A 26,390-nucleotide genomic window follows, 5' to 3' on the forward strand; every position below is an offset into this window, starting at 1 on the left:
CACGAGCAAGTACAGGTTTTGATGCTTCCCTGGATCAATGGACAGGAGCCCTACTTGTCTTCTGATCTTAGTGCCACCAAACCTCTCAATGTCTGGCTTGCTTTTGTTGGGTTGAAAATAATGCTTCTAGTAGTTATTGTATATTATTTTAAAAGTGGTCTTGAGTGGTGCACTTCTGCCATTTGAGCAATAATAATAATATTAAGTGCATGAATTATTTTGGTGCTTCACGGTATAGATCATGCGTTTCCGTATTCTAAGGAACGCGCTCTGCCTGTACTGGCCTAGGTAATGCCTCTTAAACACTCCACCCAGAGCTTCCAAATGTTGGCTTCCCTAATCCCTTGCACCGTTCCATTTCTCACCACGCCCCCTCCCTCCCTCCCTCCACCGCCTTGAGATGTTTTTCTGCTGCTTCCAATGCTAAGACTCAACTGTGTCATGGTGTTGGGTCTTCACCTCAGAGGCTTCCACGCCTTCGTACACCTCCGTTTCTGGTTGCGTACTGGCAACAACAATGCATTAAACATATGGTGCCGGCTTTCCAGAGAAGCTCTGATGGGGACCCTGGCGATGCTGCCAAGAGGACCTCCACAGCGAAATCACATTCCCCAAGTAGACGTGGGCACCCAACTAAAAGCAGAGAAAATGGTAATTCCTATGGGAATAAAATGTCACAGATCCCCAAAATGTCTCCATTTCTCTTCCATGCTATCATGCAATTCATAAATGATGCTCCCTCCATTTCCCCCCCGCCCCCTCTCTGAAAAGGTTAATCTAGACCCTCCTACACACTCCTCATGAAAAAAAATATTGCAATCTGGAGATGGTCTGACACAAACTGCAAGTCTGGCCCCCTAAAAGGCGTGACTAGAGGAAACCTGCTCTGCCTTCTTGAACCCATTTCTGAGTCCAAGAGGAAAGTTGGGGAGGAAATCTGTCACCTCGGCGACCTTTTCCAAATTGTACAGATTTTTGGGGTCCTCGCCTCATTTCTGTATCCAACAGACTAGGCCCCCCAACCCACGCTTGCCAGATGACGCGCCCGCTGTTTCCACAGCACAGGTACGTTTTTCAAGTGCAAGTGTTTTACTCATTATTTTCTACATTGGGAGTAAAGTAACTTTAATTTTAGCCTGTAAAAAAGTATTTCCCCTTCGAGGGTTATTTAATAGGCGAGTACAAATATATTTGAAATCATAAACGTGTTATTTATCAAGTGCATTCTTACCTTTTTTAACATGTCTTCTCAGATCACACATTCATTTAACATGCAAACTCCTTTCTGCTGTACTACTTTGATGGACCTACTTATGCAAATATATTATACCATCATGGAGCTATGTGGGCAGGAGCCTGGGGAAGGTCCCTGTGTCTTTTTTTGTTGTTGTTGTTTTTTTTGGGGTTTTTTTGTTTGTTTTTTTTCCTACCTTAGTTGTGATAATTTTTGCACGTTTTTAAGGGAGTAAAAGCAGCAGGTATACTGCTCGATGTGGCTGCCTGTTCCTTTTCGTCCCCTGCGCACTATATGGGGCTAATTGCCTAAAAGTTCTGATGTGTGTGTAACGGAAATGAAAGCAGGTGCGTTCAAAAAGATTTCACGTACACATTTCCAAAGACTGTTATTACAGGGTAATTTTGTGTCAATCACATGTAATGATGTCCATTCTCCAGTTTCAAAGTTTTATAGTCACTTTAATTTAAAACCTAAAATTTAGGGCAATGTCACAACGCGTTTCGAGAACTCTTTATGGGGAATTTTCTAATTTAAAAAAAATCAGTTTCCGTGATAACCAACCGAAAAGATATAACATCCAGTCTGTTAGTAAATTTACCACTTTAAAATGCACAGTGTAGATATCTCCTCGTCTTCGATAAGTGGTTCCCTCGCCTCCTGATCTTCCTTTCATCTCCAGCTGTCCTCTCCTCCCTTGGCTACCTTGCCCTCTGTTCCCTCCTCCTCTGCCCCACCTCTCCCCGAGGGCCACAAGATCTCTCTGCACCCAGAGCCACCAGGTCCGGAGCGGGTGTAGCCTTGACCCCCTCTCTATTCCCCTGACCACTCCTCTCTCCTGGAGCGATCACTGCCTCCTCTCATCTCTCCCTCCTATTCCCCCCCCCCCCGCCCTCCAAGCCAAGCCTACCCCAAGATAGCCACCTACCTTCTCAGACATCTGGCCCACGAAGCGTGTGTCAGTTGAGGCTTTCGCTGACAATTCCCCCCCCCCCCGCCTCCCCCTTATCCACCCTTGGCTGACTCACACGCTGACACAGCCCTGTCCCTGCTCTGCTCTTCTATTTCTGCTACTCTTGATGCTCTTGTCCCTATCATGAGGATCTGTCTGTAGTCCAAAGCCAAGTGCAATTCCTGGTATGGTGTGCAGTCAAAATATTGAAAAAAAAATGTCGAATGACAAAAATGTCGGGGAAAAAACCTTGGGAAAAAAAGTTGAATATTTTTTTTATTTTTATTTATAGTTCTTTTTTGGCTCTCGTATGTAGAAAAAAAAGGTAAAATAAAAAAAGGGGGGGGTAGGGGGTACCCCCCCCCCCCCATTTCGAATAAAAAACGTTAGAAAAAAAAAGTTGGACTTTTTTTCTTTCTACTTTTCTTTTTTCGCGATATTTTGACTTTCGACATTTTGATATTCGAGGTTTTGACTATAAACCTCCTGGTATGACATCGACCTAGCTACACTTAAACATAAGTGTTGGGCGGATGAGGGGAAATGGAGGGCTTCTTGTTCATCCTCTGACAAACTGGCCTGTCTCCTTCTCAAAAGGCAATACCGACTCTGTCCGCACCAAGAAGAGTCTACATTCAAGCCTGTGTCTCTGCAGCATCTAACAACTCGGCCGAACTCTTTAAAATCTGCAAAGAGCTGGTCAACCCTGCTGCAGTCTATACCCCTCCTCTTGCCTCCCAGGCTCTTTGCAATGCCCTTGCCTCTCACTTTATCTCTAAAACCCTGGACAGCCTGTCCACCCTCTCCTCCTCTCCCCTCTGTCTCTCCTTGCGGACCCTCCTTCTGCTTCCCCCTCCCCCCAGCCCGCTTTCTCACACTTACCTATTTTCTCCCCTGATGAGGTTGCCAGACGAGTCTGATCTACGAAAACCTCATCAAAACAGGTTCATCCCTATTCCTCTAAAACCATCAAGGACCCCATTGACACCCTCGCTCCGGCACTTACCGATTTCTGCAACCTTTCCTTTGCCTCAGGAGCCTTCCCCCTCCGCCCAGAAGCACTCCCTTGTGCATCCACTCCATAAGAAACACACAGCTGATCCTTCTTGTCCGGCTAACTATCACCCAATCTCCATTACACCCTTTTTGGGTAAACTCCTGGAAAAGCTGGCCATCTCTCAGCTTAACCTTCATTGCAATTCTGTTGGCTCTCTCCATGACCACCAATCTGGCTTCAGAGCTGCCGGAAGCACGGAAACTGCTCCCCTGAACATCTGTGGAAACCTGCTCTCCAACCTTGACTCCAACATTCCCTCTGTCCTCATCCTACTCGATCTCTCTTCTGCCTTCGACACGGTCAGCCATATCATCCTGCTCAACCGTCTCCATGACAACCTGGGTATCACCGATCAGGCTCTGGCCTGGTTGACTTCTTTCCTCTCTGATCAACCCTCCCAGGTCCAACTTGGGTCCTTCCTATAATCTATCTCCCTCTCTACCTGTGGTGTTCCCCAGGAGTCTAACCTCTCGCCCTGGCTTTTCAACCAATGCCTGGTAACTCTTGCCCGCTGCATTGCCATCTTTTGCTCACATTTCTAGTGCTATGCTGATGACAGTCAACTCATTTTCAGGCTTCCCTCTGCCACCTTCTCGCCCTCTCTCATATCTGATTGATTGCTTAACTGCCATTCAAGATTGGTGTGCCGCCAACGATCTTTGTCTAAATGCCAACAAGACTGAGAGCCTCCTCATCGGTACACCTTCCCCATCCTTTCCCCTCGCTCTCTGGCCGGCTTCCCTTGGCCCTCCTCCTACCCCTACCTGCGAGGCTAAGAACCTCAGGGTCATCTTCGACTCCACACTTTCTTTCTCCTCCCACATCTCTGACGTCTCTAAAAAGTCGTACTTCCCACTGCACCTCCTCGGAGGTACTCTGCCTTTGCTCTCCTTCCCCCAGAAGCTCACTGTCTCCCAAGCTCTGGTTCTCTCTAGGTTGGACTACTGTAACAGCCGCTTTCTAAATCTACCTGCCTCCGCCCTTTACAATTAATCCAGAACAGGACTACAAGACTTGTCCTTGGCCTCAAGCTTTGGGATCGTATCTCTCCAGCTCTGAAATCTCTTAATTGGTTCCCAGTGGATGCAAGGATACAATTTAAAACCCTCTGCTTTGTCCATAAGGCTTTCTCGGGCCTGGGTCAAAAATACCTTCAACCATACCTCTGCAAATACCTCCCCTCTCGAGTTATTCGCTCCTCTAACTCCGGGTCAGTCGTTTTTCAAAGAAACGAGCTGGGGGTAGATCAGTCTTCGGCTGGTTCCTCCCTTTGGAACAGTCTCCCTGCCACTCTAAAACTTGAGGAGAACCATCTCTGGTTCCAGAAGCACTTCAAGACCTTCCTCTTTGCTTCTGCCCCCCTTCTCCCCTGCTAATCTGTTTTCTCTCTCAGCACTGTGCCCCTGGTCACTCTCTGTCCCCTGGGCCCGGGTACCTGCTCACCTTGCCACTCTTCTGCACTGCTTCGGGCCACCCCTTGCACTGGGGTCTGTATCTGTACCCATACAGCTCCCACCCCCTCTGCTTTTCTTCTGCACTTATCAGATATACCCTGTCAGTTAAACCCAGCACTTGCCACTTGCTGGCTTCACTACAACCTTTTTGTCACCTTTATTTATCTGTTTTGATTTATTAATGATCTGTTTTCTCTGTTCCACACTTTCCACTCCCCCCCCCTTCCATGCACTCCCCCCCCCTTCCATGCACTTCCCCCCCCCTTCCATGCACTTCCCCCCCCTTCCATGCACTTCCCCCCCCTTCCATGCACTTCCCCCCCTCCATGCACTTCCCCCCCTTCCATGCACTTCCCCCCTTCCATGCACTTCCCCCCTTCCATGCACTTCCCCCCTTCCATGCACTTCCCCCCTTCCATGCACTTCCCCCCTTCCATGCACTTCCCCCCTTCCATGCACTTCCCCCCTTCCATGCACTTCCCCCCTTCCATGCACTTCCCCCCTTCCATGCACTTCCCCCCTTCCATGCACTTCCCCCCTTCCATGCACTTCCCCCCTTCCATGCACTTCCCCCCTTCCATGCACTTCCCCCCTTCCATGCACTTCCCCCCTTCCATGCACTTCCCCCCCTTCCATGCACTTCCCCCCCTTCCATGCACTCCCCCCCTTCCATGCACTCCCCCCCTTCCATGCACTCCCCCCCCTTCCATGCACTTCCCCCCCTTCCATGCACTCCCCCCCTTCCATGCACTTCCCCCCCTTCCATGCACTTCCCCCCTTCCATGCACTTCCCCCCCTTCCATGCACTTCCCCCCCTTCCATGCACTCCCCCCCTTCCATGCACTTCCCCCCCTTCCATGCACTTCCCCCCCCTTCCATGCACTTCCCCCCCTTCCATGCACTTCCCCCCCTTCCATGCACTTCCCCCCCTTCCATGCACTTCCCCCCCCTTCCATGCACTTCCCCCCCCTTCCATGCACTTCCCCCCCCTTCCATGCACTTCCCCCCCTTCCATGCACTTCCCCCCCTTCCATGCACTTCCCCCCCTTCCATGCACTTCCCCCCCCTTCCATGCACTTCCCCCCCCCTTCCATGCACTTCCCCCCCCCTTCCATGCACTTCCCCCCCCTTCCATGCACTTCCCCCCCCTTCCATGCACTTCCCCCCCCTTCCATGCACTTCCCCACCCCTTCCATGCACTTCCCCACCCCTTCCATGCACTTCCCCACCCCTTCCATGCACTTCCCCACCCCTTCCATGCACTTCCCCACCCCTTCTATGCACTTCCCCACCCCTTCCATGCACTTCCCCCCCCTTCCATGCACTTCCCCCCCCTTCCATGCACTTCCCCCCCCTTCCATGCACTTCCCCCCCCTTCCATGCACTTCCCCCCCCTTCCATGCACTTCCCCCCCCTTCCATGCACTTCCCCCCCCTTCCATGCACTCCCCCCCCCCCTTCCATGCACTCCCCCCCCCCTTCCATGCACTTCCCCCCCTTCCATGCACTTCCCCCCCTTCCATGCACTTCCCCCCCTTCCATGCACTTCCCCCCCTTCCATGCACTTCCCCCCCCTTCCATGCACTTCCCCCCCCTCCATGCACTTCCCCCCCTTCCATGCACTTCCCCACCCCTTCTATGCACTTCCCCCCCTTCCATGCACTTCCCCCCCTTCCATGCACTTTTCCCCTTTTCCCCTCCCCCGCTGCACTCGCGCGTTCTCAATGTCGCTGGGCCTATTAAGATGATTGTATTTGTTTTCCCCTTTTCCCCTCCCTCGCCTCGTCGCGCTCTGAAACACTTGTGTACGAGTGTTAAGACTGATTTCCTATACTCTGGCCTGGTGGACAGATGTATAGAAGGCCAACATATATTGTGATGGGGGCAACTCTGGGAAGCTGTAGCCAAACCAGTTGAAGGTAGCAGTAACAGGCGGTCTAGGCTAAAATCTTCAGAGGGGTGAGAGTGTAAAGGGTCCACAATGAGGTCACACAATGGGAGTCACAAATTACCCTTAGACAGGATGTATAAAAATAGTTATTTAATTATGGCCAAATACACTATAAGAAAAATGAACACAAGCATGTAGACTTATCAACCAATACCATCAAACTAAAATGCATGTATACAATCACAGGTTCAAGTGCATAATACAACTCAAGATACTCCTGCAAGGGAATGAATAGATGAGTATTAAACACAAAAAGGTCCACAGAGAATTAACCCTTAACTAATATTGTCCAACCCTAAGTTGCCTGGGGCCTTGTGCCCTATTGTTCAGGATACAAAGATACAGCACTCAGGAGGCAGGAGAAAATGTAGGTAGGATCTCTGGGGTCCACTGATGGATTCTTAGAGCCAGGGTTCAAGATAGACAGTGTCCAAAATTCCCCCCAACAGTAAGAAGTCTTGCCAAGGCAAGTATTGGCAAAGCCAATAGGTGTAATATAAAGAGTATTGTAAGTCCATTGACCTACAATGGGAGTGTAGGGGTATGTTAAAAACTCAATAACTTACCTCAATAACTTACCCCCTCACTCCGAATTTTCCTAAGACTTTCCAGAACAAAGTAAGGGTGGCCTGGCTTGCTTTTCCCACCGAATTCCGCAGTCCATGATTTTCACGGTTTGCAGGTTCGAATGATTCTCCGGTTAGGATCTTTTGCTGGTGCAAGGACTCTTGGTGAAGAAATGCAGAAACCAACAATGCAGCGCCCTTCTTGGGACTGGAGGCGGGTCAGAAAAGCAGGTTTCGGCCTGTGCACGCTGCGCTCAGCGATGCAGCAGGACTCAGTAGCCGCGGTCGGACTTTCCGGTCTTTCTCGGGTCCCCTTGGTGCTAGGACGCCGACATTTTGCAGAGGGCGTCGTTGCAGTGGCAGCTGGGGGTGTACGGAACAGCAACGAAGATAACCCGGTAGCCGAAAGTGAAGCTGGTCAGCCACAGGACGATTCCCAGGCGCTTCCGAAGGCGGTTTTTGCATTGGGCACCGAGCAGGCTTCGGGAATGGATGGTCCCTCCAATCCAGGGGTCGTAGCACCTTCGCAGGCCTACTGGAGATCAAGAGACAGCAGGAAAGTCTTAGTTCTCACTAAGAAGAGAGCCCTTATCCAAGCCCGCATCTCTGCGGCATCTAACAATTCGGCCGAACTCTTTAAAATCTGCAAGGAGCTGGCCAACCCTGCTGCAGTCTCCACCTCTCCTGTCCCCTCCCAGGCCCTCTGCACAGCACTGGCCTCTCACTTCATTTAAAAAACTCAAGACATCCTGTCCTCACTCTCCTCCTATCACCTCCCCTCCCCTATTCCCTGCTCTCCCTCTGGCCTTTCGGCAGCCACCCCTCCTCCCTCCTTCTCTGCCTTTCCCCTTTTTTCTGCTGACGTGGTTTCGAGACAAGTCCGATCTATAAAAGTCTTGTCTAAATGGGTCCACCCCTGTTCCTCCAAAACTATCAAGGACCACATCGACTCCCTGGCGCCTGCCTTGGCTGACTTCTGCAATCACTCCTTCGCCTCTGGAGTCTTCCCATCCCCCCTCAAGCACTCCCTTGTGCACCCCCTTCTTAAGAAACCCTCCTCCGACCCCTCCTGCCCAGCTAACTATCGCCCAATCTCTATCACTCCCTTCCTGGGCAAGCTCCTGGAGAAACTGGCCATCTCCCAGCTTAATCTCCATGCTGAATCTGTTGGTAGTCTTCATGACCATCAGTCTGGCTTCAGAGCTGCCAGAAGCACGGAAACTGCTCTCCTGAACACCCGTGAGGACCTGCTCTCAAACCTTGACTCTAATACCCCTTGTGTTCTCATCTTGCTCGACCTCTCCTCTGCCTTTGACACTGTTAACCACACCATCCTGCTCAACCGTCTCTGTGATAACCTGGGTATCACTGGTCCAGCTCTGGCGTGGCTGTCCTCCTTCCTCTCCAATCGACCCTCTCAGGTCCAACTGGGTTCCTTCCTCTCTGACATCTTTTTCTCTACCTGTGGTGTCCCCCAGGGATCTAACCTCTCCCACCTGGCTGTTCAATCAGTATCTTGCACTTCTTGCTCACCGCATCGCCGCTCTGTCCCAACTTTCAGTGCTACGCGGATGATACCAAGCTAATTTTCAGGCTACCCTCGGCCTTCTCTTCCACTTCCCTCATCTCTGACTGTCTTTCTGCTATCCAGGAATGGTGTGCCGCCAACGACCTCTGCCTTAATGCCAGTAAGACTGAGATTCTACTTATCGGAACACCCACTCCCTCCTTCCCTGCAGCTCTCTGGCCGGCCTCCCTTGGCCCTCTTCCTGCTCCTACCTGCACGGCAAAAAACCTCGGGGGTCATCTTCGACTCCACACTCTCCTTCTCTCCTCACATCTCTGACGTCTCTAAAAAGTCACACTACCAGCTGCACCTCCTCAGAGGTATCCTTCCTTACCTCTCCTTCCCCCAGAAGCTCACTGTCTCTAGAGCTCTGGTTCTCTCTATGCTGGACTACTGCAACAGCCTCTATCTAAATCTTCCTGCCTCTACTCTCCGCCCTTTGCAACTCATCCAGAACAGGACTGCAAGACTTGTCCTTGGCCTCAAGCCCAGGGACCGTATCTCTCCAGGAATGAAATCACTACACTGGCTCCCAGTGGCTGCGAGGATTAAGTTCAAAACCCTCTGCATTGTCCACAAGGCCTTCTGGGGCCTTGGGCCGAAATACCTTCAACTCTCTCTTCCTAAATATCTTCCTTCTCGAGCCCTTCGCTCATCCACCTCCAACTACCTCAGGGACAGCCGCTTCTCCAAGCAACGAGCTGGTGGTAGATCTCTCGCCGCAGCAGGGGCCTCCCTCTGGAACAGCCTTCCTGCCTCCCTGAAACTTGAGGAGAACCATCTCCGGTTCCGGAAGCACCTCAAAACCTTCCTCTTTGCCTCCGCTTTCTCTCCCTCTCTCCCCTGCTATAATCACTGAACCTGCACTAAATCTGCAACTGGGCCACTCACCGATCTCATGTCCTGGCCCAGCCACTCTTCCCTGCACTGCCTACCTGCATAACTGGACTGTCTCTGTATCCTACAGCCCCTTCTCCCGGCACTTACCCTTGCACTTGCCACCAGCTGGCCCTACTATTTATCTTGTATTCTACTAACCATGTACTGCACTTTCCTTGCACTTGCCACCAGCTGGCCCTATTATTTATCTTGTATTCTACTAACCATGTACTGCACTTCCCCTCTCCCCATCCCCTGCACTTTTTCCCAGTCCCCCTACACTTGCACTTGCGCTGCGCGATCTGAATGACACCTGGCCTAGTAGGATCGTTGTCTGTCTCCCTCTGTTCCCCCCCCCGCCTTGTCGCGCCTTGAAACACTTGTGTATAGGCGCGTTACAAATGCCATATCATATCATATATCATAGGGCTCCACCAGGACTGCAGCAGAAGTCAGTTGCCAGGCCTCCTTCAGACCGGTTACAGGTGTCTTTGCGGGTCTTCTCAGCTGGACGGATTCTTGGCTTCTTAAGGTTCTTCCAGGATCTCTGAGAATTGCATGCAGGGGTCCTCTTCTTATCCTAAAAGCCAGGTAGGAGTCGAAACTCCCACTAGCCAATGGCAGAACTAGCCCACACACACCACAGTGGTCCAGGTCCACTAGCAGGAACACTTGTGCATACCACTCAGACATGCAGAAACCAGGATGTGGATTGGGGTCAGACTGACCCAACCCACATCCTTCCTGCAAACACTCAAAGCCCTCCAGTAGCCAGCCAAAAGCTGCTGGTTTCCCGGGCACTGGAAGTCCTTATAAGGATCTTTCTGACCACTGAGGCCAGGAAGACGGCTAAACAACAAGATGCAAAAAGAATGGGCGAAAAACCTCTTGGCACGGCCATGTTTGACCAGTAGCCACATTAAGTAGCCAAACGCGGTACACGCAGTTTAGCTAAAACGAAATTCCCCAAAAAGTGGGGAAAAGTCACTGCTGCCACCAGTCCATCTTTTAAGCGCCTCAGAATAACCAAACAATCCTTTGGGTGTTAGTCTAGGGCAACACAAAAATGAACCCCACTGCACTGCAGTGTAAGCTGCTGTGTGCAATGATAAAAAGTTACCACATGTGATAAAAAGAAAGTAACCACAAGTAGCAACATAGTCACACGACTAAGGGAACCACTGTTTCCCAGTACTGATGGCCTTAAGGACATATCAGTTTCCCCATAACAAGTGAGCACAGGCCAGTACAGTGACGCTTAAGGCTTCACTGTACTGCAAAAAGTAAAGGTCAGATTCAGAAATAAAAGCAAAAAGTTCAGGGGTTCCATAAAGATGGAAGGAAAGGTGCAGTAAAGAGAATCTTTCCTAACAATGAGCGCGATATAAATAAAATATCAATTCAATTCACGTACTTCCAGTAGTGACTACTTATTCTTGACATTCATGTGTAGGCTTCAGAACTGGCCCATATTCGTCTCTAGATACAACCTATGCCTCACAACTTGCAATGCACTGACCTCTTGGGCCTCCCTGTCCGACACAACTGAAGTGAGCGAGTGTATTGAATTATTTAACTATATGATCACTCCACATAGCAGCATTGGAGAATCTGAACAAAATATGTTATAGCTGCTTTCTTACACACTATTGGGGACATTGTCACCTGAAGTTAAGAAGCCCTGCAAGACATATTAAAACCTCTGGGAAGATTTTCCACCCCCCCACCCAGCCTTCAAGCAGGAGTTTATGCTTAGGGTGGCAAGTTCAAATGATAAAAGACTAACAGTTGTGTCGCATAGGGAGGCCCCAGAGGTCAGTGCATTGCAAGTAGTGAGGGTCTGCTTCTCTCACTTTTTTATTCAGAGCTACAAGCGCTCATGATTTGTGAGCGGATTTTTTTATTTTTATTTGTAGAGAATATGTAAATAAAATTCCCCTGATGAAGAGATACTCTCGCAACGCGTTGGGACATTGCCCTCAATTTTATGTTTTAAATTAAAGTGACTACAACACTTTTAAACTGGAGAATGGACATCATTACATGTGATTGACACAAAATTACCCTGGAATAACCTTCTTTGGAAATGTGTACCTACAATCTTTTTGAATGCACCTGCTTTAATTTGTTAAATACACATTATAACATTTTGGCGACTAGCCCCGTATTGTGTGCAGGGGACGGGGGGTGGGGGGGAGGTCCCCATCTTGGGAATTTCATTCATCCACGCCAGGACGGTCTATTCTTCCCTGCACCCTGACTCCTCTTGGAATATCTAAGACCAGTTCTTCCTTGCATAACCTAGGGTGTGCTAGGAGCCTGCATTTAGATTTCCTAACTTGCATAACCTAGGGTGTGCTAGGTGCCTGCATTTGGATTTCCTAACTTGCATAACCTAGGGTGTGCTAGGTGCCTGCATTTGGATTTCTACATTGACTTTTGTCAGGTCTCGGAGCGATCCACGTACAAACTGCTCAAAGCGCTGCGGCTAGCGCGCGACTCGGGTGACCACTACCCTTCGTTGCATCTACCCATGTGACATGCTGGTTCACGGCGTGTCCGAATTAGTGAATAGCACATTCTCGGATGGTTCCTTTCTGAGCACTTAAAAATACTATTTGATCACCCTATTACTCAAAAAACGTGTTGGACCCCAGAGATCCCCCCGCCGCCAAGCCACTGACCCATTCTTAACCCCCTTTTGTATGTCATGTGAGACAGTGTGTGCAAGTGGAGACTGTTGAAAGGAGGCACTATGCGTGGCTAGACCCCTAGGGAGGTAGCTAGCCACCGTCTTGGGGTACCCCTTGGAGCCGGAAGGGAGTATCGTAGACGGAAGGGGCCGCTTGTGCTAGGGAGTAGGGAACGGCCAGGGTAGAGGGGCCCCCTGAAGAATCTTTTATTCTATCCGTCTGTGTCTGGAAAAATAAACCCCATGACATTGTCTGAGAGTGTCACGCTCCATCACTGTTATTTCGCAAGTGTTGATACTTCTTCCTTGCGAGAAAGCAACATACTCCTTGATGCTTTCAGTCCAGGAATCCTGATTTAGAATTGCTGCTCCCCTTACATGGCTTTATTGACTTGGGTATTATTTTACTCGAGCTCCAAATCTCCTTAAAAAATGGGTGGTCCTTGGGTGTGGACAATTCAGGGCCCACATTTCCTTTGGAGATATAAAATCTATACACCCTTTACCCAGTTTGTTTAACCATCCCATACAGTGCACTAATGTTCCAACCTTTGATTCCAAGCCTCAAAAAGAATGGCTTTGGTTTGTTACATCGTGTGACCTCCCGCCCTTCGCCTGCACTGTATCCTGGTCAGCTTGAAAACATTTCTCCAGTTACATCTTATTGAACAAATGTATTGTATGTGGGTACGTTAGCGCTAGCAGATCCACCTAATCTGCGTGTTTCATCTAACACCTGTAGCCCCTTCGTTCCCATAGTCTTTCCTTTCACCTAGTGGCCCTGTGTAAAGTCTTGATGTACCAAATAAACGTGACCAAAGGTTGTATTATTTGAAGCACGTTTATTGTCAAGTCGTGCAAGTTACAGATGGTAGTAATTTAATTCTAGTTCAGAGCATAAGACCTCTACCAGCCCCTCTGGCAAGCTAGCTCCCAACTGACACCTTTCAAATAACTCCGCTGCCACGTTCCCCAAACCTTCCATTAATATGACGCCGCCCAGCCAGCACAATCCTAAACCAGCTTAGGCTGATTCATCATAAGGATGGGTCCTTGCACCCTGCCTTGACCAGTCTGTCATTTTGTGGAGATCAGTTAACTTGCTCATGAATACATTTCCAGGGTAGCCTGCAGTGTTTCGCAATGAACAGGTGAAGGAAGAAAGTGCTCATTTCCAGGATAGCCTGCAGTGTTTCACAATGAACAGGTGAAGGAAGAAAGTGCAAGTTTAAATCAACCGAATTGAGATTTGAAATGTGTAATACTCTATTTTCATCCTGCTTGCCTTTTTAATTATGACGAAAGCAGTATTGTAGCACTGTGTTCATATTGCAGTTTCAGAAGAGGATCTGCTATTAATTCACTTGAAAAAAACAAAGTAGGTCTTACAGTCCAACATTGTTGTGCGATTTCCAGGCTCCTATTGTCCCAACAGCTTGGAATTTCTCAAAAAATAACTTAAGCTCTTGTAGCTTCAGACTTTCCACTAATATCCCATCTAGTATAGAGTGTCATATTTACGGGGTTCATTGGTATGTTTGAGAGCTATCTGTTGATGTCCTCAAAAATATGAGCACATCAATTTGAAATGATGGCGGTAGAGTGAGTACACCTGCTGTTTAGTCTTTATGAAGGCCTCTGCATTTCCTGCAAGAGAGCCCTTGTTTCGCTTCACGGCGGTATCAGACACTGTTTTTGCAATATATGCGAGAGGATTTTCTCCTTTCCGTAGGGGAATCCTCCCTATGGGAAGGAGGTTCCCCTCCTCCCTTCCATACATTTGCAAGTTAAAGTCTGTCGTGGTCTTCTAAATCTTCTAGGTTTTCAAGAGGGCGCTTATTTTGGCTTCGACCTTCCCAATCCATGGACCGGGATCTCAGGTGAGTGTGGTGATCTCAAGTTTGCCTGCCCACTGTTGTGTGTGTGGCTGGACTGACGACTTTCCTGGAGGCGGAGACTGCAGTGGAAATGCAGCGTTCTGCGGCATACTACAATCCCCAGGATTCCCTGGCGAGCAACACCACAACACGTGACTGGGACAGCTGGCTTTAGCTCCTGCCGACAGGGTGATGCCCGACACCCAGGAGCTGGCTTTAGCTCCTACCGACAGGGTGATGCCCGACACCCAGGAGCTGGCTTTAGCTCCTACCGACAGGGTGATGCCCGACACCCTGGAGCTGGCTTTAGCTCCTGCCGACAGGGTGATGCCCGACACCCAGGAGCTGGCGTCAGCTCCTACCCACAGGGTGATGCCTGACACCCAAGAGCTGGCGTCAGCTCCTACCCACAGGGTGATGCCTGACACCCAGGAGCTGGCGTCAGCTCCTACCCACAGGTTGATGCCCGACACCCAGGAGTTGGCGTCAGCTCCTACCCACAGGGTGATGCCCGACACCCTGGAGCTGGCGTCAGCTCCTACCCACAGGTTGATGCCCGACACCCAGGAGTTGGCGTCAGCTCCTACCCACAGGGTGATGCCCGACACCCTGGAGCTGGCGTCAGCTCCTAACCACAGGTTGATGCCCGACACCCAGGAGTTGGCGTCAGCTCCTACCCACAGGGTGATGCCCGACACCCTGGAGCTGGCGTCAGCTCCTACCCACAGGTTGATGCCTGACACCCAAGAGCTGGCGTCAGCTCCTACCCACAGGGTGATGCCTGACACCCAGGAGCTGGCGTCAGCTCCTACCGACAGGGTGATGCCCGACACCCTGGAGCTGGCTTTAGCTCCTGCCGACAGGGTGATGCCCGACACCCTGGAGCTGGCTTTAGCTCCTGCCGACAGGGTGATGCCCGACACCCAGGAGCTGGCGTCAGCTCCTACCCACAGGGTGATGCCTGACACCCAGGAGCTGGCGTCAGCTCCTACTCAATCAAATCTCAATTTCAAACGCGGACGTGCAAAGAGCACTCAGATTTGACAGTAAGTATAAAAATACACTAACAGACCTGAACACGCTCTAATCAATAAAATAATGTTAGTACTGCTACGAATCCTCTAAGCCACCATACATTCACAGTTGGTGATCTCAATAGAGATCGCCAACAGTTAAGTGATTCTGTTATGAAAGATGTAAAACTGTAGTAAAGCAAGCGATGCAAAAGCAATTGAACTTATAAGCAGCCCTACAGATAAGGTGTGTCCCGGCCACTTAAACTCCCAAAAAATACTACCAACCAAAAATGGCAAACCGACACATTTGACCTTGTGCCCCTGCCTTCACTTGCACAGCTCCTTGGATATGTTTGGACCAGCCGTGCATGTAGTACCACAGGAAGAAACAGGGTTTACTGCATGATCGGATCTTTTAATCTGTATGCCTAACTAGATGCAAAGAAATAATTATTCCAAAAACGTTCCCGTTTCCCAGTTAAAACATAATTTTCTTGCTTATAAAATGCTCCAATTGGGAATTGGACTTATTTTGAATCCCTAAAAAATAATTTTACTCCCAACTTTAAAACAAATAGGGAGAACAATACTCCTACTTCCAAATCTTCTCTGTAGCGCTGCTTATAAGAAACCAATAAAGCTATGGAAACAGTTTACACTGCCTTATATAAAAAAAGCCCCCAAATTATTCCAAGGAAGATACCCTTGACAGGGTAGCCAAAGTCTTTAAAGTGCAAAAACAAGTATTGGCAAAACCAACAGGTGAGTAAAATATTCCAGGAATGCAGAAACAAAGATAAGATTAGGGGTCTTCTCCCAATCCTGTTACTCCAGAGGGGATCCTTGACCAGAACGCCACAGATCACACTTAGTCATGGGAGAGATAGGGTGAGGTCTTTGTAACCCTACAACCTTATGGCAGGAAGGGGGGTGTAAGCCACCATGCAAGCTCGCCCCCTTACTAAGCTTCACTGGGCGCACCTTCTTCGTTGGATCTGTTTTAGAAGGTCCATGGTCTGCGGGTGCTGTGTTATCAGATCCAACCCAAAAACTAAGTGGCAATTCCGGGCTTTGACAAGATGGTTCCTGATGCTTTGCTTCTGGGTGACACAGGCACCCCGAGATACAGACCAGGCAGCAGCAAAGCACCGTGCACTTAGGCGGGAAAGACAAAGGAACTGCACTATAAAGGCTCCTGTTGGAGGGAGATGGAGAGAAAGGGGGGCTGTTCTTGGGCCACAAACTAAGTTCCAAGCAGAAGCGCAGAATAGGTAATAATGCACAGGTGGTGCCCTGGCTGCCCCCGGTTCATCCACAGGTTGGTTCTGGGGCGCTTCAGAAGGCTCCAAAAGGCAGGATCTTCTGGCAGGGGTCCAGACTGTTTGGTCCCAACAGCAAAGGGCCAAAGCACAGATGCGGGTCTTCAAGAGATCGAGAAAAGAGAGAGCCAGTAATTAATCTGGTTCCAGGTGCGCTCACCTTACACTCCCCTATGGAGTTGCAATGAGTGTTCAAGGGATCGGTCTAAATTAATTAGAAAAAAGATTCTGATAGTTAGTAAGCTTGAAGTACGCCCAACAATTCAGTGCCAATGTATTTGAATGACAATGCATTTTGAACTATGTCCGTCATCAGGGCTTAGTGCACCGAGCATGTGGGCACTAGTAGTGACGCTGGCGTTTAGATGTTTGAAGATCAGAAGCTTTAGCATTCAAATACATTGGCACTGAATAGTTGGGTGTACTTCAAGCCTCTAAATTAAATGTTGGCTACTAGCTAAACTATCAATTCTTTTTCTAATTGATTTTTTTCTAATTAATTTAGGCCAATCCCTTGAACACTCATTGCAACTCCATATGGGAGCGTAACGTGAGCGCACCTGGAACCAGATTCATTTCTGGCTCTTTTCTCATTTACTGTAACCTTGTGCCATGGCCTCAAGGTGCGCTCCGATACAAATTACTTTACATTGAATTAATATTGATAAATTAGCGGTGCCCACCCTCAATCTCTTGGATCTTCGGATTGACGCAGCGGGGCAGAGTTTACTAGGACTTGGCTGGAGGCAACGCTGGATTTCTTCTGCAGTCATCCTTCAGTCGGCCTAAGGTCTTCAGAAGTGTCTTGGCTCCAAGTGACAATCTTAAGAATGGCTCTGATATTCTAAACCTGGACAGCCTCTTGTCCTAAATCTACCCAGCAGCAGGCATATAAAGTATGGGCTTGGACTAGATGGCCCCAGTCCCGACATCTGGCTAGAAGCTCAGACTGCCGGTGTTCATGGGATACGCTACCCTTTTCACTGGAAAGGGCTTACCATATATAGTATTTCCTGACCTAAAATGGCCAAAGGAAGGGTGAAAAATGCACGGCTCGGCCATCTTTAGTTTATGCTACTCAAAAATGGCACTATGCGGTCAAATTCAAAAGTACATGTAGGAAAATTGCTGCTGCCACGAGCCTCTCTTGGACACCTCGGGAAAATAACAGACATGTTGGGAAAAGAAAGTACCATTACAGTACTTCATTGTAATTTGATGTGCGCAGCTTCAAAGGAAGATGGAATCTCGCGAAGGGAGCCATCTTCCTACACTTCTTGCCTTATGGAGTGGCCAGTGCCTCCAAAACAGATGAGCTAAGCAAGGAAAGTAAAGCAAAAGGGCTTTTTACTTGCCTCCAAGTAAGGACAGGAATCGAGTCCTAGCGAAACCTAGGGGGTTCCATTAAGGTCTTGTGGTGAGAATGCTGCAAAAACATTTTTCCTAACAGGGTGCATTAGAGATCTCTTTATCCTGGCTGCAAACGTATGCACTTGTGTTGGCATTTTTCTTTTTTGCATGTATTGGCCACTTTCATTGCACAAGGAATAGTGGTTGCAAAGCCTGCAACTCCTTGCAATGCTGTTGCATTACTGCACGCATATGGGATTTGCTTGCCATGAGAAGCCTAACCTTTCTTTTGCTGAATGTACCATAAATCCAATGCAGAGTGGCGTGCCTGCAAAACTACATAAAACATCTTGTGACATTGCATATATATTAAACCATTAAGTGAACCGAAGTAACCATGAAGCAGGACTTTTTTTCTTTTTAGAAATTGTTTCCAAACAGGTTTTGCCCCTTTTCTCTCGTACATATTTGTGGGATTTTTCTTTTTTGTATATGTGCCATTTTAGTCCATAGTGTATGCCCCAATATGTAGAATATTTACTTCTGTCTTTAGTTTCATAAGCAAGTCCACAGCTCCTAAGATGATGTGGAGTCCAAGGTTGCAACTTTGGTTCCATATTAAATGAGCGCCTACTAGGCTGGAAATAACACCTGCTGATGGCACACTGGCTGCATTTAATGTTTTCAAGCGAGTAAGAAGCTGTATTTTTTTTTTCTCTGTTGATGGCGGGCGCACTATGGTGTATATTCATTTTGTAACTATGGCAGAAGGTTTATCCCAGATAATCCCTAGAAATGAGGAAGCATTCATTTGGACATTCTTGTATCTTTTCACTGGTTTAATTCCGAAATTCTAATGTGACCCATTGCTGTGCTTGTTTTCAGGTGTAGGTGTGTGTGTGTGCGCTGTGAACATGACGCGGTTAGGATTCCTACGGCTCTCTTACGAGAAGCAGGACACGCTCCTCAAGCTGCTGATCCTGTCTATGGCAGCTGTGCTCTGTAAGTATGATCTCCAGCTCTTCCAAGCAGGCCGCTCCTAGAAGAATACACTGAGTGATAAGGTGTGGGTTCACTTTTATGACTCTACTTGCCTCGATCCCACCCCACCCCAGCGTAACTACTTTTCTGCATTTCTTATTGCTGTTTATTGAAGTATTAGGGATGTGATTTAAAATGGGAATCAGGCGTGTAGGGTTGAGACGTCATCCATTAGTGCCTTTACAATGGATATAGTACGCACACCCACAAGTACACACAGTACAGTTGGTGAAACTATACTCTCTAGTAGAAGTAAAACATGTGATTGTTCTATACATTTTAACGGTTCGTGGTAGGTTAGGTGCACACAATCTAGAAACAGTAAATTGTGGGAGTTAACACAGAGACCCACTCTTAGGAGTCTTTCCTTGCATCCTCCTCACTTGGGTCAAAGGGCATCCATTAGTACACCAGACTTCAAGGTGTAGTGTGGCAGAGCAGCCCAGGACTGTTTCTCAGGGGTGAGCAGGATGGTTAAAGGGTGCAGTCAACACTTTAACAGTCACCCAATATAAGATTGTGCAGATAATGCATTCTTAGGAAAACATAATCTTTAAATGGATAAGGGAAAAATCACTAGTTAAAGGTAAGTAAAAACTATAAAATATGCAACCAGTAGTTTCTAAAAGTTCTTGGCTGTTAATCTTCAAAGAATGGAGGGAACTTATTAAAAGGCCACCAAAGTTTTCCTAGCTTTTCTGAAAGGGAGGGGGAAAATTCATTTGAGACACAAACCGAAAGTAATGTTTAGTATGGTGTCCTACCAGATAGTACAAACTCGATTCTTTTGATCAGATCTGAAGGATGGCTGACACCTGGATCCATAGAGACCCAGCCCCGGCCCCCTAATGAGTATCTAAATGAAAAAGCAACCCCCTTCCCAGTAGTGCCACGGGGGGGGGGGGGGGGAGAAATGATTTCAGGACCCAGTCATAGAGTAATTTGCAGGTTAGAACAGAGGTGTCCGGAGACCTCCATAGGCTTCACTGCTGGTGCAGAGTGAAGCAACATACCACAAGGATGGTGGCTTATTCACTATTTCTTGGGAATTGTCTGGTTTCCGGAGTCGCGTTGTGTTCACAAGAGATGCTCAGTTTCGACGATATCCATGGGCTTGATAAGAAAAGGCCTTTATAAAGCGCCTATACACAAGTGTTTCAAGGCTTATGAGTGAAGATCTAGAGATGAGGTTGACCAATGCCCTGAGGACAGATTATTCAAGATAAGCCAGCTGCTTCTAAACATACTGATTCAAGATTTGTCAATGCGGGCGGGCGGGCAACCAAGGGCAGCCCGGGCCCCTGGGGTTTGCCAGACTGGGGAAATTTAACCCAGGTGAAAGAAATCTAGTCCAGCAGTCAGGATATCTCACTTCGGACCAGAGATGAAGGCACCACCAGGAGCTTCAGGGAGACTGCTCCTTTGAACAGGTAAGGTGATCCAACTGCCCATGCCGAATCGGAGGGAAGAAGTGCTACATTCTGTTTTCTTTTATCCCTGCGCTGGAAGCCGTGGGTGGGGCCCTCTGGGTACTGCTCTCTAACAACGTTGGTGAGGACATTTAAACCCTAATGAGGACTCTTCACTTCCTGTCCAACATTTTACCTGCTTATTTGGCCACTGAAGTATGGAGTCTGACGCGCTCCATAGGCATCATCTTTACATGGTGCCACACAGCACCTTCAGTGCAGTGGCACAGGGAAGTCTTTCAGATTTCCCAAAGGTTTAAATACCTTCTCTCGGATAAACTGTTTCCCAGAGCAGTGAAGTGAAATTGACTTTACTTAAATTGTAACTTTCTAGACCCAGCACACACTATCTTACAATAGGGATCTGGAGGGGTTACCTAGTATCCCCTTTGTCTAACTTCTCATGTAACATTTTTGTTGTCCTTTCCTCGATGAATGGCTGGTGGCAGTGGTTTACTTTTAACTACCGTGGTGTGCTTTTACCGCGGGCTACAGTTGCAGTAAAGCACCCAAGGGTGCATTTTTTGTCAAAATGGCCCTGGTCTTTTTTTGCCATTTCTTTGTGGAAAGGTCCTTCTTGAGATTTACTCTGCACGCCAAACCCGGTTTGGTCCCTTTGTTCGTTTTCTTTGGTGGGGATTCACGAGACGAGTGAAGCCTGCCCCTGACTCCAAGGTGTCTGGCAGGGGCAGGAAGCGATGGAGGTGCCCGAAACTCCCTGTGCTTAGTCTCCTAGGAGACAGGAATGCACTCTGAGGTGATTGGCCAGCTGGCTGTCTGGCAAGGACAGCCACCCTGCTGGGTGACTGACAGCTAGGCTGGAATGAATGGGAGAAATCTGCATAAAAGGTGAGGCCTTTTGGCTTGCAAGGCCGAGTCGACCACTGAATGAAGGAATCTGAAGAAGAACTTAGAAGAGATGCCTGCTGCAACTCCTGGACTGTTGGTTTGCCCGGTGAAGCCCTGCTGCGGTGCTGAAGCTCTCAATTCGCCTCGACAAGAGAAGCCCTGCAAGGACGACTTCTCCCCTTGAGTTGATGTGACCAGTGATCTCCAAAGTAAGCCCGATTAGACATCCTCTCGAAGCTGGTTGCAGTTCCTCTGCTGCTGGAACCGAAGAGCCAGGGAGAGCAACACCAGATCAATTCATGTTCATTACATGTTTGTTTATTGAAATGGTCTATGAACGTGAGAATATTTTAGGCAGTTTTAAACTGAGCAATGTTCATGGCTGCCCAATGTTACCCATGTTCTGATTCATGGTTTCCTTTTTTTTTATGTTTCTTTCAGCCTTCTCGACAAGATTATTCTCGGTTTTGAGGTTTGAGAGCGTCATCCATGAATTTGATCCGTAAGTACTTAAGATCTCCTCATTTTCTATCTCCAGTTAAAGATTTTCTTGTGCGGTTTTCATTTGACGTAGCAACATAATGTTGAAAATTCAATACAAGATGAGACCAAACTGATTTTATAACCGTTGTGAAGGCATCATGAAGCAAGACACAGACAACTGATTAAGTTCAAAATAAAATGGTTTATTAACTCAGATGTCAGGATGGTAGAAGGCCTAACTTGCCCTGTACTAAGGTGGGATTTCCCTACCTGAACAAAACTAAGGATAGTCTGAGTCAGAGAGTTCAACTTGTCTGTCTCCAAAACCTATCCTTTCCCTCACCACTAAAGCTACGTAATTATAATTGTTTTTTTAATAACTCGCTTAATACCAAAGAGGTTTCTAAGCGTGGACCCGGGATTCAAATCTGCGTCGTCTTGCTTCCAAGAAGAGCGCGTTGTCCCTGAGCTAGCCTCCATCCCTACAATGTGTAGGGCTGAAGGATAGGCCCTCACCGCCATCCTCTTTGTCATTCCCTCTCAAGGCCTATAGACCCACCCCACATATTGTCTTTGTTCTCTCTCCTTTTTCTTCCTCTCCGATTAATGGTGGCATTCGGTGGGAGGCCCTGCTGGCCCCCTTCCACGCCTCCAAGACCATCATTAATGTCTACTTAAATGGTACAGTCTTGGTCCAGGGCTCACAGGCCAATCTCCTTTTCGATAGACTCTTCCCGCGCTTCCTTTCCTCTCCAGCTACTCCCATCTACCCCTCTCTGCCGCCTCCATCCTCCACCACCTCTCTGGCACCCTCCATTGCTTCTCCAGTCGCTCTGTCTTCTTCTCCCTCCACCACCTCTCGGGCACTCTTTTCTTCCTCTCTGACTACCCTGCTTTCTCCTCTGCCACCTCTGCCTATTCTTGGGCACCTCTTGACACTTCAGCAGGGCGTATCTCATGCCTGTACCGCTACATGGAAGTCTTGCAAAGGTGGCCATTTTTTCCATGTCGCTACGCCAGTCCTCAAACATCTGCTTTCCCCCCCTCTTCCCCACCCTCCTCGTGCCTTCCCCCCTCGCGCATTCCTCCCCTCTCGCCTTCTCGAGCCCTCCGCTCATCCACTTCCAACTCGAAGGGTCAGACGCTTCTCCAGGCAGAAAATGGGGTGTAGATCTCTTTCCTCGGCTGGGGCCTCCCTATGGAACAGCCTCCCTGTCTCCCTCAAACTTGAGCAGGACCACCTAAGGCTCCGGAAGCAACTCAAGACCTTCCTTTTCACTTCTGCTTTCTCTCTCTCCCTCTCCCTTGCTGACGTCCCAGTCTGCTGCGCATACTGGTTACCGACCACCCACTGAATTTACGGGAACCAGGCTCCGGCACGAACAGTTGCCCTTGCATGACCAGTTGCCTTTGCACTGCCTCCAGGCCTCCCAACCACTTAAGAGACTGTATCTGCAACCCACAGTCCCCTGACTCCCTGCAGTTATGAATCACCTCTCGGCAGCACTTACGAGTTACTTTGCACTCCGCTGCCCAGCACATCTCCCCCTCCACCCCCAACTTGCACAATCTGAATGACACAAGGCCTAGTAAGGTCGTTGTTTTATCCTCCTTCTGTCCTCCCTTCTCTGTCTTGTTGCTCCTAGAAACACTTGTGTACAGGTGCATTATAAATGTCTTATCTTATCAATAATAAAATAAATGGTAATCAAAATTCTGAGCTGCTTCCTGCTCCTTGCTTCCTTTTCAGCTCCTCTTCCCTAAATTCAAGAAAGTTCCACAAAAGTCTCGATTACCTTTCCCAAGTTCAAATCGGTCCACAAATCTTTTTAGCTCCCTTCCCCAAGTTCAAAGCAACACAGTTCCACACAAAAGGGTCTTGATGGCTCTGTCCTCAAGACAGCTTTGCAATTCAAGTCTCAGGGTTCTCTTCTCCAAGACAACTTTTCTGAGGCTTGTGGATCTGCTTAGAATCACATGCTTTGGCCGACATCTAGTGGAAATTGCAGAGTATTGCACATGAATTTTCGAAGTTCGGAAAGGGATGTTGACAGGGCGTGACTGTAATACTATCCCTAGTGTGACGTACCCTGTACCCATGATTCCGTCACGCATTGACGTCCCTCAGATAATTTTTTTCCGCCATTGTGGCAGGTTGTTATTTTGCAAGTCCTTAGCAGTGAGCTTCTGGTTGGGAGAATTCTCATGTCTGTTAATTCCCTTCAACCTTGGAGACCCCCAGCTCTTTTGCTGGACTTTAGGACTTTTTTATTTTATCCTGGAGTGAGTGAGACCTTTTTCTCACTCTCTCATGTATTTTGATCTGAGTTGGATTATCTGTTCCCTTTTATTGTTGGGGTCTGACAAATTCCATAGGCATCTACTTTTTGTATGGTGACACACAGCACCTTCAGTGCAGTGTCGCAGAGAAGTCCTTTGGATTTTTCATAAGTTTTAACTAACTTTTCTTGAGTGAACTACTGTTCCCAATAATAGTAAAGTGAAATTGACTTTACTTACCTTGTCTCTCTGTAGATTCAACACACCCCATCTTATGTGGAGTGCTGGGGGGTTGCTTAGTAGCTCCCTTTTCTACTTACTCGTGTAAAATGTTTGTTGCCCTCACTGCTTTTAATGGCTGTTGGCAGTGGCTTAATGTTCCTGCCATTGTGCTTTTCTACCGCAGGCTGACTCCTCAGCTGCAGTATATCACCCAGGGGCGACCATTGTGTCAAAATGGCCATGGTCTTCTTTTTTCACCATTTCTTGTTAGTGAGGTCTTTCTCTGCGCGCCGAACCAGGTTTAACCCTTTGTTAGTTTTTCCTTTGTCGGCCTTCAGTACTGAAACCCGCCTCTGGCTCCAGTGTGTCTGGCACGACAGGAAGCGAGGGAGGTACCCGAAACTCCCTGTCCCTAGTCTCCTTGGTTACCTGAATGCACCCAGTGCTGATTGGCTGGCTGGCTGGCTGGCTGTCTGTCCTTTTAGGACAGCCACCCTGCTGTGTGAGTGACTGCTAGGCTGTGCATGCATGGGAGAAACCTGCATAAAAGGCTAGACTTCTTGGACTGAAGAGAGAGTCGACCACTGGACGAAACTTCAGACGAAGGAATCGTGAAGAGAAGCTTACTGCATCCTCCTAGACTGTTGAATTGCCCAGTGAAGCAGTGCTGAAGCTCCCATTCCGAATCTACTAGAGAAGCGCAGAACGGACAACTTCTTCCCTTGGGTTAGTGGGACCAACTAACCACAAGATGAACTTTGCTGGATGACCCCGTTCCCCACCCCGCCACCCCCAACTGGCTGTACCTCCTTTCTGCTGCTCGAATCGAGTGCCAGGGGTCGAGAAAACTGTAGTCTAGCGCATCGTATTTAAACCGGACCGCAGATCCTGTGGACCCTCCTGAAGCTCGAGTCACCTCACCAGGGTGCTGGACTCACGGAGTGAAGGAAGCCCATCAAGTGTCCCAAGATCTGCGGTGGTGCTATTTACCGGTAGCTGAAACCGCAAAGTGCCGCTCAACTGAAAAGAGCCTGTAGCCGCCGCCTGCCTTCGAACTGCAGTGCATGAGTCCTCCCGACATCTTACCTCTTGTCCCCACAGCCGAGGCCCAGGAACCCAGGATCTGCAACACTGCAACCAGAACACAAGCCGGCTGGATCCTCTTCTAACCTAAGGTACTGTGCTGACTAAGGGGTACTTGCCTCTTTTGTCTGTAGCTTGGATTATCTCATTTGAGACTTGCAGTAGATGCTTTTTGCAGAGCTGTTCTGAGCTCTACCCCCTCACAAGCCTAAGAGCTTGCGGCCCAACAGTGATTCCTTACAAACTCTTAACTTTGTGCATTACTTTTGTGCTATCTAAGAAGTGCCTCGGCTCCATAGACATTGCTCGAATTGACTTTCGCTGATCTGGCTCCCTGCAGACTCTTCTGACCCATTGACTTTGATGCTAACTGTCCCTCATAGGTGATACATTGGTTTAACTAAGTATTGCTGGGAAAGGTCTTATATAGACTTAATTGGGAGAATATAAAGTGCTCACATGCTCTGAGAACCTGTTAACCTTTTTCCTTCCCCTAACTTACCTTTTTTCACAAACTCAACATTTTACCAAATGCAAAAGAGATATATGAATGCCAATACTGTCCTAGTAATTGAAGTCCCCTCAGGGTGTAGGGATTGTGTATGAAGCATATCTAACGAATATTTATTTATAATTAACCATTTTTAAAGCATGCAGCAGTCCTGGGGCATCGTGGCGCTGTTATGGATTTCTTACATCAACGTGGAAAATCACTGAGTTACAGAAGAAGGCACAGTACATACTTAGTTGCAAGTAGAGAGGGGGTGGGGAGGAGGTGTTGGTTAAATAGTGTTGTTTTGAGATTTTTCCGGAAGGCTGGGAGGGAGGTCTCTGCTCTGTGGGAAGCCAATCCTGCCTGCTTTGGCTCTTTTGATAGGTGGGATGCGAAGTTTGTTGGCGTGGCAGGTTCTTTTGGACTGTGATAAAATGTCTCTGATAGGTAAGGAGGGACAGAGAGGCTTAGGCATTTGTTTGTTGGAGTGAGAGTCTTGAAGGTGATTCTCTCCTTAACAGGGAGCCAGTGGGCAGCTCACCTGGCCTGCGTGATGT

General features: G+C 48.4%; 1 protein-coding gene across 1 annotated transcript in view; it reads left to right on the forward strand.

Moving 5' to 3' along the window:
- STT3A (STT3 oligosaccharyltransferase complex catalytic subunit A) overlaps positions 1-26,390 on the forward strand; it is a 160,387-nt gene that overhangs the window by 12,146 nt on the left and 121,851 nt on the right. The window contains exons 2-3 of the mRNA XM_069614069.1: positions 18,799-18,915; positions 21,714-21,774. Coding sequence (XP_069470170.1) covers positions 18,828-18,915; positions 21,714-21,774 — 149 coding nt within the window. The 5' untranslated portion in view covers positions 18,799-18,827. The remainder of the gene's footprint in view (positions 1-18,798; positions 18,916-21,713; positions 21,775-26,390) is intronic.

This window comes from Ambystoma mexicanum, chromosome 9 (genome assembly GCF_040938575.1).
Source record: "Ambystoma mexicanum isolate Mex_15411 chromosome 9, UKY_AmexF1_1, whole genome shotgun sequence".
NCBI lineage: Eukaryota > Metazoa > Chordata > Amphibia > Caudata > Ambystomatidae > Ambystoma > Ambystoma mexicanum.